General features: G+C 47.1%; 1 protein-coding gene across 1 annotated transcript in view; it reads right to left on the reverse strand.

Moving 5' to 3' along the window:
• The window catches only part of MDN1 (midasin AAA ATPase 1), a 1740009-nt gene that overhangs the window by 547080 nt on the left and 1173661 nt on the right, over nt 1-19268 (reverse strand). Inside the window, exon 57 of the mRNA XM_069235499.1 lies at nt 13429-13660. Coding sequence (XP_069091600.1) covers nt 13429-13660 — 232 coding nt within the window. The remainder of the gene's footprint in view (nt 1-13428; nt 13661-19268) is intronic.

Genomic DNA, 19268 nt, shown 5'->3' on the forward strand with positions numbered 1-19268 from the left:
TGATTTTAAGTTTGTTGAGATGGACTCCCCAACCTGTCATTGATGCATCGGTAGGAATTATGGTCTGTGGCACAGGGTCTTGAAATGGCCGCCCTTTGGATAAGTTGGTTTGATTCCACATTTGCAGAGTTTTGTAAGTTTGGTAGTCTAACAACATTAGATCCTGTAAACAACCTTGTGCCTGCGACCATTGTTGTGAGAGACACTGTTGCAGTGGTCTCATGTTTAGCCTTGCATTTGGTACTACTGCTATACATGATACCATCATTCCCAATAGTTTCATGACAAATCTTACTGTGTAAGTTTGATTGACCTGCATATGAGGTATTGAAAAGCCTGTATCTGTTGTGGATTTGGGTAGGCTAATGTTGTTTGAGTATTGAGAATTGCACCTAGATAAGGTTGAATTTGTGCTGGTTGAAGATGAGATTTTGGTAATTGATTGTGAACCCTAATGTGTGTAGGGTATCTACTGTGTATTGTGTGTGTTGTTGGCATTGCAGAATGGTGCTGGATTTTATTAACCAATCGTCTAGATAGGGGAAGATATGTATGTGGTGTCTTCTGAGGTATGCCGCTACTACAGCTAGACATTTTGTGAACACTTTTGGTGCTGTTGTTACTCCGAAGGGTAGTACTTTGAATTGGCAGTGGTTGCCTGATATTACGAACCTTAAATACTTGGGGTGAGCTGGATGTATGGGAATGTGGAAATAGGCGTCCTTTAGTTCTAAGGCGGTCATGTAATTGTGTTTTTGTAGCAGGGGAATGACGTCCTGTAGAGTGACCATACGCAAATGTTCTGACAGGATATATAGATTTAGAGGTCTGAGATTGAGTATGGGTCTGAGAGTACCATCCTTTTTTGGTATAAGGAGGTATAGCGAGTATATTCCTGTCCCTTGCTGTAAAATTGGAACCATTTGTATTGCCCCCTTGAGTAACAGAGATTGCACCTCTTTTTGTAGTAGAACAGTGTGTTCTGGAGAGAGTCTGTGAGGACGAGGGGGAATATTTGGTGGAGTGTAGATGAGTTCTAGGCAATAACCACTGCAGATAATTCAGAGTACCCACTGATCTGTGGTGATGTTTTGCCAGTGAGAAAGGAATTATTGCAGTCTTCCTCCCACAGGAGACGTATGAGATTGTGGGATGTTTGGGAAGTCATTGTTTAGTGGGTTTGCAAGCACCCTTTGAGGCAGCAAATGTTCCTCTGGCTCTGGGATTTTGTCCTCTAAATGACCCCCTTGAGTACTACTGCAGTCCCTGCTTTGGATGGGAGGTGGAAGCTTCCGCAGTTTATGTTTTAAAACCTCCCCTATATTGCGGTTTCCGAAAGGAAACACAAAATGATGTGGTATAAAGGGCTCCCATGGCTTTTGCAGTGTCAGAGTCCTTCCTGAGTTTTTCAATGGTTGCGTCTATCTTTGGTCCAAAGAGATGCTGTTTATTAAATGGCATATTAAGGACTGCCTGTTGTATTTCAGGTTTAAAACCTGAGGGACATCAACCATGCATGTCGTCTGATTGTGATGCTGGTATTAATTCCTTTAGCTGAAGTGTCAGCTGCATCTTAAGCAGACCTAATCTGATTGTTTGTTATGGCCTGACCCTCTTCTGCAATTTGCTGAGCCCTCTGTTAGTGCTCTTTGGGTAGGTATTGCAAGATTTCTTGCATCTCATCCCAATGTGCCCCGTCGTATCATGCCAACAGGGTTTGGGATTTGGCAATACTCCATTGGTGGGCTGCCTGTGTTGCCACCCTTTTTCCCACAGCATCAAATTTTCTGCTTTGTCAGGGGGTGGGGTTTCCCCTGAAGACAGACTATTGGCACGCTTCCAGGCTTGTCAATCCTTGGTGTTAGAACCCTAGCTTTAACTGGTTCTTTAAATATTTCTTCGGTGTGTCTAACCATACCAGGAAGCATTGGTAAACACTGGTACTTCTTATGAGTTGAGGATAGACTATTCAAAAGAAAATCCTCTTCTAGAGGTTCCGCATGCATTTGTACCCCATGGTATGCAGCTGCCCTAGATATTACTTGGTTATAAACCGTACTATCCTCTGGTGGGGATGGTTTAGTAGGGTAGAGATCCTGATCATTAGACGGCATAGGATCCGAATCGTACATGTCCCATGGGTCTACAGTGTCTCCTTGTGAATAAGTATGAGTGTGTGACTGGGACAGTAGTGGTGGTGGAGTGCTAAGTTGTGGTGAAAAAGAAAGCTGCCGTGACTGTGGTGGAGAAAGCTTAAGAGGTTTCGGCTTTTCCTTCTGCTTGAAAATGTTTGCCGGTGGTGAATTGGTCTTGAAATGCTAGGTTTCTTTTAGTTTGTGGAGGTGGAGAAGTAATACTTTTTCCAGTCTCTTTCTGGATTTTGTATTCTTCTTTGCTTGCTGTCCATAACCTCTAAAATAGGTTGAATGTCAGGTTCCTCTATTTGATGTTCAGAGGTATGTTTTGTATCCTTAGAGGAATGTTCAGTGAATGTTTTGGGCACATGCTTTATTTGCGCCGAAATGAAAATGTCACTTACCCAGTGTACATCTGTTTGTGGCATTGGTCGCTGCAGATTCACATGTTGTGCACAGTCCGCCATCTGGTGTTGGGTCGGAGTGTTACAAGTTGTTTTTCTTCGAAGAAGTCTTTCGAGTCACGAGACCGAGGGACTCCTCCTCTTTGCTTCCATTGCGCATGGGCGTCGGCTCCATCTTAGATTGTTTTCCCCGCAGAGGGTGAGGTAGGAGTTGTGTGTGTTACTAATAGTGCCCATGCAATGGAATGAATAAGTATGTACAAATTAAGGTTAAGTAATATATATATATATATACAAATGTACAGATGTTGAAGATAACTTCCGACGACTACAGGCTCCCGGGGAGGCGGGTGGGCACATGTGAATCTGCAGCGACCAATGCCACGAACAGATGTACACTGGGTAAGTGACATTTTCAGTTCGATGGCATCTGTTGCTGCAGATACACATGTTGTGCATAGACTAGTAAGCAGTTACCTCCCCAAAAGCGGTGGCTCAGCCTGTAGGAGTGGAAGTAGTCTGAAACAAAGTTCTTAGTACGGCTTCACCTACTGTGGCCTGTTGTGCAGGTAGCACGTCTACACAGTAGTGTTTAGTAAATGGGTGAGGCGTGGACCATGTGGCTGCCTTACATATTTCGTGCATTGGAATATTTCCTAGGAAAGCCATGGTAGCGCCTTTTTTCCTGGTTGAGTGTGCCCTTGGTGTAATGGGCAGTTGTCTCTTTGCTTTAAGATAGCAGGTTTGGATGCACTTAACTATCCATCTGGCTATACCTTGTTTTGATATTGGGTTTCCTGTATGAGGTTTTTGAAATGCAATAAACAGTTGTTTTGTTTTCCTAACCTCCTTTGTTCTGTCGATGTAGTACATTAGCGCTCTTTTGACATCTAATGTATGTAGTGCCCTTTCAGCTACTGAGTCTGGATGTGGGAAGAACACTGGTAACTCTACCGTTTGATTTAAGTGGAACGGTGAAATAACCTTTGGTAGGAATTTACGATTGGTTCTTAGTACAACCTTATTTTTGTGTATTTGGATAAAAGGTTCCTGTATTGTAAATGCTTGAATTTCACTTACTCTTCTTAGAGATGTGATGGCAATGAGAAATGCAACTTTCCAGGTTAAGAATTGTATTTCACAAGAATGCATGGGTTCAAAAGGTGGTCCCATGAGTCTTGTCAAGACAATGTTAAGGTTCCATGAAGGAACTGGTGGTGTTCTTGGTGGTATTATTCTTCTTAGGACCTCCATAAATGCTTTAATGACGGGTATCCTAAACAGTGAAGTTGAATGAGTAATCTGCAGGTATGCAGATATTGCTGCAAGGTGTATTTTTATGGAAGATAAGGCTAGGTTTGACTTTTGTAAGTGTAGTAAGTATCCCACCACATCTTTTGGGGATGCGTGTAATGGATGAACTTGATTATTATGGCAGTAGCAAACAAACCTTTTCCATTTGCTTGTGTAGCAGTGTCTAGTGGATGGCCTTCTAGCTTGTTTTATGACTTCCATACATTCTTGAGTGAGGTTTAAATGTCCGAATTCTAGGATTTCAGGAGCCAGATTGCTAGATTGAGCGATGCTGGGTTTGGATGCCTGATCTGCTGTTTGTGCTGTGTTAACAGATCTGGCCTGTTGGGTAACTTGACGTGTGGTACTATTGACAGGTCTAGTAGTGTTGTGTACCAAGGTTGTCTTGCCCATGTTGGTGCTATTAATATGAGTTTGAGTTTGTTTTGACTCAATTTGTTTACTAGATATGGAAGGAGAGGGGGAAAAGCGTATGCAAATTTCCCTGACCAGTTCATCCATAGGGCATTGCCTTGAGACTGTTTGTGTGGGTACCTGGATGCGAAGTCTCGGCATTTTGCGTTCTCCTTTGTTGCAAATAGGTCTATTTGCGGTGTACCCCAAATTTTGAAGTAAGTGTTTAGGATTTGGGGGTGAATCTCCCATTCGTGGACCTGTTGGTGATCTCGAGAGAGATTGTCTGCTAGTTGATTTTGGATCCCTGGAATAAACTGTGCTATTAGGCGAATGTGGTTGTGAATCGCCCATTGCCATATCTTTTGTGCTAGGAGACATAGCTGTGTCGAGTGTGTTCCTCCTTGCTTGTTTAGGTAATACATTGTTGTCATGTTGTCTGTTTTGACAAGAACGTATTTGTGGGTTATGATGGGTTGAAATGCTTTTAGCGCTAGGAATACTGCTAGTAATTCTAGGTGATTTATATGCAGTTTTGTTTGATGTACGTTCCATTGTCCTTGGATGCTGTGGTGATCGAGGTGTGCTCCCCACCCGGTCATGGAAGCATCTGTTGTTATCACGTATTGTGGCACTGGGTCTTGGAACGGCCGCCCTTTGTTTAAATTTGTACTGTTCCACCATAGAAGCGAGATGTATGTTTGGCGGTCTATCAACACCAGATCTAGAAGGTGACCCTGTGCATGTGACCATTGTGATGCTAGGCACTGTTGTAAGGGCCTCATGTGCAGTCTTGCGTTTGGGACAACGGCTATGCATGAGGACATCATGCCTAGGAGTTTTAAAACCACTTTTGCCTGTATTTTTAGTGTTGGATACATGGCCTGTATGACCTTGTGAAAATTTTGAACCCTTTGTGGACTCGGAGTGGCTAATCCTTTGTTGTGTCGATTACCGCTCCTAAGTAGTGCTGTATTTTGCACGGCACAATGTTTGATTTTGTGTAGTTGAGGGAGAACCCGAGTTTGTGGAGGGTTTGTTGACATACTCTGTGTGTTGTGAACACTTTGTTAACGAGTTGGTCTTGATTAGCCAATCGTCTAGATACGGGAATACGTGTATTTGCTGCCTTCTGATGTGTGCGGCTACTACTGCTAGGCATTTGGTAAACACCCTTGGTGCGGTTGTTATACCGAACGGTAAGACTTTGAATTGATAGTGTATTCCCTTGAATACAAACCTTAGGTATTTCCTGTGCTAAGGATGTATCGGTATGTGGAAATACGCGTCTTTGAGATCTAAGGTTGTCATGTAAAGTTGCTTTAGCAGTGGTAACACTTCCTGTAGCGTGACCATGTGAAAGTGGTCTGATTTGATGTAGGTGTTTAGTATTCTGAGATCTAAGATTGGCCTCAGTGTTTTGTCCTTTTTGGGTATTAGAAAGTACAGTGAATAGACGCCTGTGTTTATTTCCGTACATGGTACCAGTTGTATTGCTTCTTTTTGCAGTAGTGCTTGAACTTCTATTTCTAGGAGGTCTAAATGCTGTTTTGACATTTTTTGTGTTTTGGGTGGGATATTTGGAGGGATCTGTAGAAATTCTATGCAATAACCATGTTGGATAATTGCTAAGACCCAAGTGTCTGTTGTTATATCCACCCATGATTGATAAAACTGACTTATTCTTCCCCCCACTGGTGTTATGTGGAGGGGTTGAGTGACCTGTAAGTCACTGTTTGGTTGTTGGGGTTTTGGGGCTTTGAAATTTCCCCCGGTTTCTCGGGAATTGTCCTCCTCTGTACTGGCCCCGAAAACCTCCCCTTTGGTACTGTCCCTGGTAGGTAGACGGTGTCGATTGTGAGGTGCTGGCTTGTGTGGCCTGACCCCGAAACCCTCCTCTGAATGTTGTTTTACGGAAGGTGCCGAAAGTGCCTCTGCTCTGCGGGGAGTAGAGCGCGCCCATGGCCTTGGCTGTGTCAGTATCCTTTTTCAGCTTCTCAATCGCCGTGTCAACCTCTGGTCCGAACAATTGTTGTTCGTTGAACGGCATGTTGAGTACCGCTTGCTGTATTTCTGGCTTAAAGCCAGATGTGCGCAACCATGCGTGCCTTCTGATGGTAACTGCAGTGTTTATTGTTCTTGCAGCTGTGTCCGCTGCATCCATAGAGGAGCGTATTTGGTTATTGGAGATGTTTTGTCCCTCCTCAACCACTTGTTTTGCCCGCTTCTGAAATTCCTTGGGTAGATGCTCGATGAGATGCTGCATCTCGTCCCAATGGGCTCTGTCATAGCGCGCTAGGAGCGCCTGAGAGTTGGCGATGCGCCACTGGCTGGCAGCTTGTACAGTGACTCTTTTTCCAGCTGCGTCGAATTTTCGGCTTTCCTTATCAGGGGGTGGTGCATCGCCCGATGTGTGTTAATTGGCTCTCTTGCGAGCTGCTCCTACCACGACTGAGTCTGGTGGCAGTTGAGAGGTGATAAAAGCAGGGTCTGTGGGAGGTGCTTTATATTTCTTCTCTACCCTTGGAGTGATTGCTCTACTCTTGACGGGGTCTTTGAAGATTTGCTTCGCGTGCCTTAGCATTCCCGGAAGCATAGGCAGGCTTTGGTAGTTGCTATGGGTGGAGGAGAGGGTGTTAAAAAGGAAGTCATCCTCGACAGGTTCTGTGTGTAACGCCACGTTGTGGAATTCTGCTGCCCTAGCTACCACCTGCGCATACGCTGTGCTATCCTCGGGTGGTGATGGCTTGGTAGGGTATGACTCTGGGCTATTGTCTGACACTGGTGCGTCGTATAGGTCCCAAGCATCTTGGTCATCTTGGCTCATGGTGGTGTGAGCCGGTGAATGTGACGGAGTTTGTGCCGGTGATATTTGAGTTACAGGTGGAGGAGAGGGTGGCAGAGTTGCTTTCTTTGCCACCTTTGCTTGTGGTGTTAGTTGTTCAGTTTGGAACTCTAGTCTCCTTTTTCTCTTGATTGGTGGAAGAGGGCTAATCTTCCCCGTTCTACTCTGGATGAAGATCCTCTTTTGTGTATGGTCTACATCAGTAGTCTGTAGCTCCTCCTCAAACCTGTGCTTACGCATTTGAGGGGACAATGAATGTTCCTCTGAATATGAGCCTGTAGTGGTTTCGGTTGCTGGTTGTTTTGGCACCGAAACTGTGTCCTTTTTTGTTTTCGGCTCCGAGCCGAATCTCTTCTTTTTCGGAGTCGAGCCTTCTCGGCGTCGATCATCCTCGGTGCTGCTGTCTCTGCGTCGAGCAGCGTCGGCTCCGCCTTCTCGGCGTCAATCTTTTTCGGCAACACTTTCTCGGTCCCAAGAGTGTTGCGTGCCTGTGTCTCGACCTGAGTCGGACGATCTGGGCACCAGTTCGGCCTTTTTCGGTGCCGATGGACGGTCACCTTTATGGGTCGAGCCATGGCCAGTTGGCAGTGGCGTCCCCTGGGCTTTGTCTATTTTCTTGTGCTGAGTGCTTTTCGACGTCTTACTCACAGTTTCGTCGACGTCGAATTCATCTGAGTCCGTTTTCATGGATGGAGAAGGCTTCCTCCTCTTCTCCTTGTTCCTCGAACTCTCGGTGTTCTGTCGGCGTGGACGCCATCTGTAGTCTTCTGGCTCGACGGTCACGGAGCGTTTTTCGGGACCGGAACGCACGACAGGCCTCACAAGATTCTTCTTTGTGCTCGGGCGACAGGCACAAGTTACAGACCAAATGTTGGTCCGTATATGGGTATTTATTGTGGCATTTAGGACAGAATCGGAACGGGGTCTGTTCCATCGGTGTCGATGTTACACGCGGTCGGGCCGACCAGGCCCCGACGGGGGATCGAAATTACCCCGAAGGGCTACCGGAGCTCTTCACGATTCGGTGTCGATTCTAACTATCCCGATCGAAACAATACCGACGTAATTTTTCGAAGTTTTGACTATCTTTCCGTCCCGAAACCCGGAGCGAAAAGGAACACGTCCGAACCCGAGGGCGGAAAAAAAACAATCTAAGATGGAGCCGACGCCCATGCGCAATGGAAGCAAAGAGGAGGAGTCCCTCGGTCTCGTGACTCGAAAGACTTCTTCGAAGAAAAACAACTTGTAACACTCCGACCCAACACCAGATGGCGGACTGTGCACAACATGTGTATCTGCAGCAGCAGATGCCATCGAACGTCCTGTTTCCTCTGTATGGGATTATGTTTTTGGCTCCGAAGTGTAACGTATTATTTTCGGATCCGAAGACTATGGCTTGACAGCAGTGACGCAACCAAGGCCTTGCCTGATTTTTTAAAAGTGGGTGTTGGAGGCCTAGTCACATACTGCGCCGATATTGGCTTGCTGTTGTCGACTGAGCCTTGTTCGGACTCGGAATCTAGGATCGAAACTGACATCTGTGCTTGCTCCTCTTCGAGGGTGTTGGACTGTGTGCTTGGATGCCATCTCCAGTCTTCGTGCACGTCAATCGCGTAATGTTTTCTTCAATCGAAAAGAGGCAGAGATTACAGACCAAGTGCTGGTCGGTATAAGGAAATTTAGTGTGGCACTGAGGACAGAATCGGAATGGAGTCCGTTCCATCAGGCTATGACGCTGTAGGCCAGAACAGGCCCAAGGCCCAAGCAAGCGCCTGATTGGGTGTTTCCTTGATCCCGACGGTACTATCGGATTGAGTGCAGAAGAAACCGCGTTCGAAACCATAACAACGGTATGAGAAAAGCTAGAGCTAATATAGAGTTTCTGAACCGGAAGTCCCGGAGCAAGAGGGAACATGTCCAAACCCGACGGCGAAAAGAAAAAACAATCGAACAAAGGAGTCGATGCCCATGTGCACTATCACAGAGAGGAGGAGACACTCAATCCAGATACTCGAAAAAAGACTTCTTCGAAGAAAAACAACTTGTAACACTCCGAGCCCAACACTAGATGGCGTGAGGTAGGAGTTGAGAGCTTACTAGATGTGCCCATGCAATGGAGTAGGTGTGTATGTACATAATGTGTATTAAAATAATATTTATTTACAAATCATAATCAACTAACAGCGGCGCATGTGAATCTGCAGCGTCTCATGCCACGAACAGATGTACACTGGGTAAGTGACATTTTCCGTTCGGTGGCATGTGTAGCTGCAGATACACATGCTGTGCATAGACTACTAAGCAGTAACCTCCCCTAAAAAGCGGTGGCTTAGCCTGTAGGAGTTGAAGTTGTTTGAAATAATGTTCTTAATACAGCCTGGCCTACTGTGGCTTGTTGTTTTTGTTAACACATCTACACAGTAATGTTTTGTGAATGTATGAGGCGTAGACCAGGTGGCTGCCTTACAAATTTCAGTCATAGGTATATTCCCCAGAAAGGCGTCGGGTTCGCAATAGGTTTCAATGGGAGACCAAGGGGTCTCTTCATCGATGCAGGCAGGCAGGCAGGGGGGGGGGGGGGGCCACAGGGGGGGGGGCTCCTCGGGGTAGCCACCACCTGGGCAAGGGAGAGGGCCACCTGGGGGTCGCTCCTGCACGTACTGGGGGCTGCGTGTGCAGTGTCTTTACCAGGCATTCCCTCTGCAGGCGTCGCTGTGGGGGCTCAGGGGGGTCAACTCTGGCTACTCACGGTCTCGTAGTCGCCGGGGAGTCCTCCCTGTGGTGTTTGTTCTCCACAAATCAAGCCGGGGGCGTCGGGTGCAGAGTGCAAAGTCTTGCGCGTCCGGCGGGAAACGTGTGTTGTTTCAAAGTTGCTTCTTTGTTGCAAAGTTGCAGTCTTTGTGGAACAGAGCCTCTGTCCTCTGGAGTTCTTGGTCCTTCTAGATGCAGGGTAGTCCTCTGAGGCTTCAGAGGTCGCTGGACCCTGTGGAACGCGTCGCTGGAGCAGTGTCTTTAGAAGTGGGGAGACCGGCCGGTAGAGCTGGGGCCAAAGCAGTTGGCGTCTAGGTCTTCTCTGCAGGTTTTCAGTTCAGCAGTCCTTCGTCTTAGGTTGCAGGAATCTATCTTGCTGAGTTCTGGGAGCCCCCTAAATACTCGATTTTGGGGTGTGTTTAGGTCTGGGGGGTTCTTAGCCAATGGCTACTAGCCCCGAGGGTGGCTACACCCTCTTTGTGCCTCCTCCCTGAGGGGAGGGGGGCACATCCCTAATCCTATTGGGGGAATCCTCCATCTTCAAGATGGAGGATTTCTAAAAGTCGGAGTCACCTCAGCTCAGGACACCTTAGGGGCTGTCCTGACTGGCCAGTGACTCCTCTTTGTATTTTTCATTATCTCCTCTGGCCTTGCCGCCAAAAGTGGGGCCGTGGCCGGAGGGGGCGGGCAACTCCACTAGCTAGAGTGCCCTGGGGGGCTGTAACAAAGGGGGTGAGCCTTTAAGGCTCACCGACAGGTGTTACAGTTCCTATAGGGGGAGGTGAGAAGCACCTCCACCCAGTACAGGCTTTGTTACTAGCCACAGAGTGACAAAGGCACTCTCCCCATGTGGCCAGCAACATGTCAGGTGTGTGGCAGGCCGCTAAAGCTAGTCAGCCTACACTGGTAGTCGGTTAAGGTTTCAGGGGGCACATCTAAGGTGCCCTCTGGGGTGCATGTTACAATAAAATGTACACTGGCATCAGTGTGCATTTATGGTTCTGAGAAGTTTGATACCAAACTTCCCAGTTTTCAGTGTAGCCATTATGGTGCTGTGGAGTTCGTGTATGACAGACTCCCAGACCATATACTCTTATGGCTACCCTGCACTTACAATGTCTAAGGTTTTGCTTAGACACTGTAGGGGCATAGTGCTCATGCACCTATGCCCTCACCTATGGTATAGTGCACCCTGCCTTAGGGCTGTAAGGCCTGCTAAAGGGGTGACTTATCTATGCCTATTGGCAGTGTGAGGTTGGCATGGCACCCTGAGGGGAGTGCCTTGTCGACTTAGTCATTTTATCCCCACTAGCACACACAAGCTGGCAAGCAGTGTGTCTGTGCTGAGTGAGGGGTCCCCAGGGTGGCATAAGACATGCTGCAGCCCTTAGAGACCTTTCCTGGCTTCAGGGCCCTTGGTACCAGGGGTACCAGTTACAAGGGACTTACCTGGATGCCAGGGTGTGCCAACTGTGGAAACAAAGGTACAGTTTTAAGGAAAGAACACTGGTGCTGGGGCCTGGTTAGCAGGCCTCAGCACACTTTCAAATCATGACTTGGCATCAGCAAAGGCAAAAAGTCAGGGGGTAACCATGCCAAGGAGGCATTTCCTTACAGGGAGCCTCTGGATTCTCTCTGCAGGTGTCGCTGTGGGGGCTCAGACGGGTCGTCTCTGGTTACTCATGGGCTCGCAGTCACCGTGGAGTCTTCCCTGAGGTGTTTGTTCCCAGTATCTCGAGCCGGGGGCGTCGGGTGCAGAGTGTTAAGTCTCACACTTCCAGCGGGAAACGTGCAGTCTTTGTAAGTTGCTTCTTTGTTGCAAAGAAGTAGCTGGTTTTGAACAGGGCCACTGTTCATAGAAGTTTCTTGGTCCTTTAGTCTAGAGCAGTCCTCTGAGGCTTGAGAGGTCACTGGTCCCTGTCGGACGCGTCACTGGAGCAGGTTTTCGAAGTTGGAGACAGGCCGGTAGGGCTGGGGCCAAAGCAGTTGTCGTCTTCCTCCTTCTCTGCAGGCTTGTAGGTCACCAGTCAGTCCTTGTTTCTTCAGGTTGCAGGAATCTGATTTCCTGGGATCTGGGGAGCCCCTAAATACTGAATTTAGGGGTGTCTTTAGGTCTGGAAGGGCAGCAGCCAATGGCTAGTGTCCTTGAGGGTGGCTACACCCTCTTTGTGCCTCCTCCCTGTGGGGAGGGGGGTGGGGGGCACATCCCTATTCCTATTGGCGGAATCCTCCAAACTCAAGATGGAGGATTTCTCAATGCAGGGATCACCTCAGCTCAGGGCACCTTAGGGGCTGTCCTGACTGGTGGGTGACTCCTCCTTGTTTTTCTCATTATCTCCTCCAGCCTTGCTGCCAAAAGTGGGGGCAGTGGCCGGAGGGGCGGGCATCTCCACAAGCTGGAGTGCCCTCGGTGCTGTAACAAAGGGGGTGATTCTTTGAGGCTCACCGCCAGGTGTTACAGTTCCTGCAGGGGGAGGTGAGAAGCACCTACACCCAGTACAGGCTTTGTTCCTGGCCACAGAGTGACAAAGGCACTCTCCCCATGTGACCAGCAACATGCCTGGTGTGTGGCAGGCTGTCAGAAACTGGTCAGTCTACACTAGAAGTCAGGTAGGTATTCAGGGGGCATCTCTAAGATGCCCTCTGGGTGTATGTTACAATAAATTGCACACTGGCATCAGTGTGCATTTATTGTGCTCAGAAGTTTGATACGAAACTTCCCAGTTTTCAGTGTAGCCATTATGGAACTGTGGAGTTTGTGTTTGACAAACTCCCAGACCATATACTCTTATGGTTACCCTGCACTTACAATGTCTAAGGTTTTGCTTAGACACTGTAGGGGCTTAGTGCTCATGCACATATGCCCTCACCTGTGGTATAGTGCACCCTGCCTTAGGGCTGTAAGGTCTGCTAGAGGGGTGACTTACCTATGGCACAGGCAGTGTGAGGTTGGCATGGCACCCTGAGGGGAGTGCCATGTCGACTCAGTCATTTTCTCCCCACCAACACACACAAGCTGAGAGGCAGTGTGCATGTGCTGAGTGAGGGGTCCCCAGGGTGGCAGAAGACATGCTGCAGCCCTTAGAGACCTTCCCTGGCATCAGGGCCCTTGGTACCAGTTACAAGGGGCTTACCTGGATGCCAGGGTGTGCCAATTGTGGAAGCAAAGGTACAGTTTTGGGAAAGAACACTAGTGCTGGGGCCTGGTTAGCAGGGTCCCAGGACACTTTCAAATCATAAATTAGCATTAGGAAAGGCAAAAGGTTAGGGGGTAACCATGCCAAGGAGGCATTTCCTTACAGCAGTGAAATGAAACATTTATACTTGAACCATGAGGAATTATAAAAAAAAATTGAAAAACAACTGCATTGTTCTGAAACTGGGAAAATCAGCTAAAAGGCATCTAAAACTCAAAACACTGAATTGGAAGATATATTTCAGCTGTCAGAAAACATACATTTATTCCTTGTGCTGACGTTTTAAGATGTTGATTTGCCTTAGGAGAACACCTTCTAACCTAGCTACTTCATTCATTGAAGCCCAGTGAGGCAGAGCAAGCACCTGTAAATATTAATTTGAGCCTTACCTTTGACTCCATACATGAGCAATGATATCAACAGTCAGTTTGTACTGCCAAAGTAAAGCCAAGTATTCCATTGCTGGCCATGTCTGAACCCTGCTGGATAGCTGAATTAAGGAATTTGTGTCCGTCCGTATGTCAACCACATCATCACCAGGCACTGCTTCCAAATGACAACTTAGAATGCCATCCTCCTTCAGTTTTGAACAGATCTGATCCACTGAGCTCTTTATTTCACCTGCATAAACAAAAAATAAAACATGGCCTGACACAACCATACCCTAGCAATGTGACAGTAAATATATTTAGTCCACAGTCATTACGCAAAAGATCACTAAGTGACTAAGTACCATTTTTTCATCTCAGATCCGTTACAAAGGAACATTTATACATGCTAACTACATAAACATGTAACCAAGATTCTCGATAGACCACGGATAACATTAATATGTATTATTTGCACGTACAGCCCAGTAGGATGCTGAATATCAAGAATCCAGACAACAGTTGACTTATACCCATTAATCTGGTTTGGAAGAAGAGGAGCTGAACGGGAAATGCGTTTAACATATTTAAGTAGCAACATTGTTGATCAAGGATACGCAAAAGAATTCGTTGATGGCAACTGCTTACAAAATTCCTTTGCATGAAAGGCGGCTCTAAAATTAGGACAGCCAAAGAGACTTTTTTGGCGGCATGACAAACATCCCGGAAGGCAAGGTGAGAGGAAGAGTCTATTGCTGTTTCATGTCAAATTTAGAAGTCCAAGTTTTGTTGAGTGGCTGCATGTGGTTGATAAAGGCTCAGAGTCATCTACAATGCCGCACCCGAGGGGTAGGTGCAGGACTAAAGACTCCAGGAGAGCCAAAATAGCAGCACAGAAGTTCAACTGGAAAAAAACACTAACCGGATTCCTCTAGTGCTCTTTTAATGTTCCCACCTCCTCTAGTTCAGAACAGTCAGTCCTGTAGAGAATGCTACAATGAAGGTACAGTAGGAGAGCATGAGTGTGTGTTGGATTGAAGCATCTGAAACAACTGTTGCCAGTCTTAAGGACATGAGTATAAAGCAGACCATAAATCAATAAACGCGGAAATAAGTGGCACATCAAAGACAGAAAAAACAGGAAAAATTGTGCTTCTTTGAAAATCATTGTACCTCAGCTAGCAGAATGAGAAAAACGAGGCCAGAGCATCAGCACTTTATCAAGACATCAAGATGACAAAGGGGAAGCCCAAATAACGTCTACCTAAAGTTACAGGGGAAAAAATGAAAACACAGTGCAACAGTCACCATAATAAAGGTCCAGCTTGAGGATGTGCCATCCTGGTACATGAGTAAAGCCATCAGTTAAAAAAAAAAAAAATCACGCTGGGTGACTAAAGCAGAGGCCTCACTAGTGAATAATGGAAGCATCCAAAAATATTGTTGATCTCCATTTATGTGATGCAGCCTGTGAGGAAATGGGGTTTATTATAATGGTGTGCTTGTGTGACTTAGCTGTGTAATAGACTTCGCAACTCTTTTTAGGTCCAGTAGGTTTTTTGTCTCAAACCCTCACATCAACCCTGGGTAGCAGTGGCACTGAGCAGCAAGGCTTACATAAAATGTAAACACTAACACAAAAAAGATCCATTGGAGGGTTCTGGAGATATAGATTTTACAGACAATAAATCAAAGCAATTTCACGCAACCACAAACAAACCTTGGTAAAGTCAATGAACCAGACACAAACTTTTTCAAGAAAAAAACTTAAGTGACAATGCAGTCGGTTAGAAGTACTTGGGGAGACCAACTCAGGCAGGAAGCTAGTCAGGGAGACCAGCAAGATCATCAAGAACAGTTATCGCCACAAAAGAAGCAGATCTTCAGCAGTTTCCGTCACTTTATCTGTGTTGCAATGGATTCTTATGCAGTGGTCTGAATGAGAGGGTTGAAGGGTGTTGAATATGCTCAAAGGATACTATGGTTGTGACAAAGTCGATAGGGGGTCTTCCTCAAAGGATGCCTCAGTCCACGAAGATGGCAAGGGGGTCCTGGTTCCAAGGTCGACATCCTCCAAAGTCCTCTCTGTTCTGGCAAAGTCCAGTTGCCACTGGATTACCAGTTCCTCATTGTTGTGGTCAAAGGCCAATCCTTCCTGAGCCAGTAACTCACATTCTCAGGGTCCCAGCAAGTTTCCGACCGAACTCCAGAGTTCAGCGAACTTGGGTGCAACTCTATGTGTCTGTTTTTCACCACTGGTGCTGCACAGCGGAGGTGGTAGAGACTTGAAGACTTCGTGCTACCAACGTCCTCTAGCAGGCTTCTTCAGCTGTTGTGTTCCTGTGCTGAGAACAGACGGCCATTCAGCTGGCTCTTGGGGTCTGTGCTAGACCAAGCTCTGGGGAAAGCTTCTCCTTGAGAAGGACATGGAAGGCACAGTCCCTCTCTTTGCTAGCAATCAGTTGCATGGCCTCATAAAACTCCCTTAACTGGGCAGGGGTTGGTCCGGTCCCGGAATCATGAGGAGGCGTCTGTCCGGACACAGGCTCTGCAGATAAAGACCTAGAAAGACGCTGCTCCCACTACCTCCCAAGGTGAAGCTGGAGAACTTTGCTTTTGACTTCTTCTTGTGCCTCAACTTACCCGATCATCCAGAGGACTTGGAGTGGGACGAAAACTATGATGATGGGGTAGGACTCTGCAAAAGCTCCTGGGACCTCGACTTGCACCAGGAGTTACCAACTCAAAAAATCATCAGAAAAAAAAAAATGACTGAGCGGTAGCTCTCTTCGGATTGGCGCTGGCTGGCAGGAAAACAAAATAACTGACATCAGAACGCTGGAGTGGCTCCTAAAAGAGGACCCTTGACCTTACATCCAGCACGAACGACGATGGACGCGGAGACGATTGAAGCCACCTAAAGGTGTGCAGGATACTGCTCAAGACAGATCTCCGGATCCAGACCGACACCTTGGGGAAATTCTAGGGTAAGGAATCTTCAACTACATGTCTCTTACAGATTGGTGAAATACCATACCTATGGCAACACAGCTTTATTCAGACAGTCTTTCAGGTAAGGAAAAATTGTCATCCACTGGTATCCACTATCTAAGATGGGCTGCAACCACTGCCATTATGTTGGTGGACATTTGAGGCACAGATGTTAAGCCAAAGGAGAGTACTGCAAACTGGTAATGCATAGAACCCAATACAAAGCGCAAATACTTCCCAATGCGATCCCAAGACAGATGTGGAAATATGCATCTTGCAGGTTTAGTGACACTATCCAGTCTCCAAATTTCAATATTCTGTAACACATGGGCTAGGATCAGCATCCTAAACTTTTCCAGAGGAAGAAGTCCAACGCCCTAGGGTCCAGGAATGGATGCAGACAGCTGTCCTTGGTCTTTTATCTGCTCAGTCACTAATTCCACTGCTTCTTTCTGCAGGAGTACTGCCACCTTTTTCTCAAGGACAGCAAGGTGGTCTGGAGTGAGAAAGGAAGGTCTAGTTGCATCAACAGTGAGGTTTGAAAGAAGGAAAGAACGTAACCTCTCTCTGCTAGTCTGAAGTAATGACCTTCCAGCCTGGCAGGAAGGCGTACACTGCCTGACCACAGGCTCTGAATGATAGTGGGGGAGATATGTAGACTGCTTTCTTGAGGGGGAGAATAAGAGGGCTGCAGGGGGAGAAGAGGGAGGGATCCACAGCCCCTAACTCTGTCACCGTCAAGTAGGTTTTTGTGCTGCGGAGTCTGTGGCTGATAGGGTTGCTCTGCCGAAAGAAGAAGCCGCTGTCAAGTCTCTGAAGCAATAACGCTGCCTGTAGTTTCATTGTGGTTGATGATGCGCAAGATACAGAGTGCAAGCAGCTGCCTTTCTGGCTTGAATTTGTTCCAGGGCAGCATCAGTTTTTTTATTTTTGCAAATAGATAAGTTCCAACAAAGTACAGGTCCATCAAATTAGGTACTGTAGGAAGCTGGCTCTGTATATAGTATCTCAAAGTAAGAGATAGTGTGCACAGAGTACAAGGTTCCCCTTAGAGGTAAGATAGTGGCAAAATTAGATAATACTAATGCTCTATTTTGTGGAAGTGTGGTCGAGCAGTAGGCTTATCAGAGGGTAGTGTTAAGCATCTGTTGTACACACACAGGCAATAAATGAGGATCACACACTCAAAGACTTACTCCAGGCCAATAGTTTTTATATTGAAAAAATATAGTTTCTTAATTTATTTTTAGAACCACAAGATTCAAGATTTGAAGTAAATACATAAAATGCAAGGTACTCCACAGAGTTAAGTTAGGAACTTTGACTTAGAGCAGTAACATACACAGTTTTAGTTAAAATGGCAATAAGCTATTTTAAAAGTGGACACAGTGCAAAAATCAACAGTTCCTGGGGGAGGAAAGTAATGGTTAGTTTGTCAGGTAAGTAAGGCACTTACAAGTTCAAGTTCCTGGGCATAGGCAGACCACCATTGGGGGTTCAAGGAAACCACAAAGTTACCACACCAGCAGCACAGGGCCGGTCAGCTGCAGAGGTCAAAGAGGTGCCCAAAGCACATAGGCGCCTATGGAGAATAGGGCTGCTCCGGTTCCAGTCTGCCAGCAGGTAAGTACCCGTGTCCTCGGAGGGCAGACCAGGGAGATTTCGTAGAGCACTGGGGGGGGGGGGGGGGGGGGGTGAACACAAGTAAGCACACAAAACACACCCTCAGCGGCACATGGGCGACCTGGTGCAGTATGTCGGGTGCAGAGGGTGAAGTCTCACCCTTCCGACGGAAAGAGTGAATTCTTTAAAAGTTGCTTCTTTGTTGCAAAAATGTTGCTGTGGGTTAACAGTGCCGCTGTTCACAGGAGTTTCTTTGTCCTTCGGGTTTCAGGGCAGTCCTCTGAGGCTTCAGAGGTTGCTGGTCCCTGTCGGATGCGTCGCTGTGCAGGTTCTTTGAGTATGGAGACAGGTCGGTAGGGCTGGGGCCAAAGCAGTAGTCATCTCTGTCGTCTCTGCAGGGCTTTCAGGTCAGCAGTCCTCCTTGTTTCAGGTTGCAGGAATCCGATTTCCTGGGTTCTGGGTCGCCCCTAAATACTGAACTTAGGGGGTATTTTTAGGTCAGGAGGGCAATAGCCAATGGCTACTGTCCTGGAAGGGTGGATACACCCTCTTTGTGCCTCCTCCCTGAGGGGAGGGAGGCACATCCCTAACCCTATTGGGGGAATCCTCCAAACTCAAGACGGAGGATTTCTAAAGGCAGGGGTCACGTCAGCTTTGGCGCTGCCCTGACTGGTGGGTGACTCCTCCTTGTTTTTCTCATTATCTCCTCCAGCCTTGCCACCAAAAGTGGGGGCAGTGGCCGGAGGGGCGGCATGTCCACTAGCTGGTATGCCTTGGGGTGCTGTAACAAAAGGCATGGGCCTTTGAGGCTCACTGACAGGTGTTACAGTTCCTGCAAGGGGAGGTGAGAAGCACCTCCACCCAGCACAGGCTTTGTTTATGTCCTCCGAAAACAAAAAGGCTCTCAACTCCAGGGGGGCAGAAACTCGTCTCAGTGGCAGGCTGGTACAGTCAGTCAGTCCTGCACTGAAGGATCGGGTAAAATACAGGAGGCATCTTCTAAGATGCCCTCTTGGTGCATTTTGTAATGAATCCAACACTGGCATCAGTGTGGGTTTCTTATTCTGAGACGTTTGATACCAAACTTCCCAGTATTCAGTATAGCCATTATGGAGCTGTGAAGTTCGTTTTTGACAAACTCCCAGACCATATACTTAATATGGCCGCACTGTGCTTACAATGTCGAAGAATGGACTTAAACACTGTAGGGGCATATTGCTCATGCAGCTATGCCCTCACCTGTGGTA

Source organism: Pleurodeles waltl, chromosome 5 (assembly GCF_031143425.1).
Source record: "Pleurodeles waltl isolate 20211129_DDA chromosome 5, aPleWal1.hap1.20221129, whole genome shotgun sequence".
NCBI classification, from domain to species: Eukaryota; Metazoa; Chordata; class Amphibia; order Caudata; family Salamandridae; genus Pleurodeles; species Pleurodeles waltl.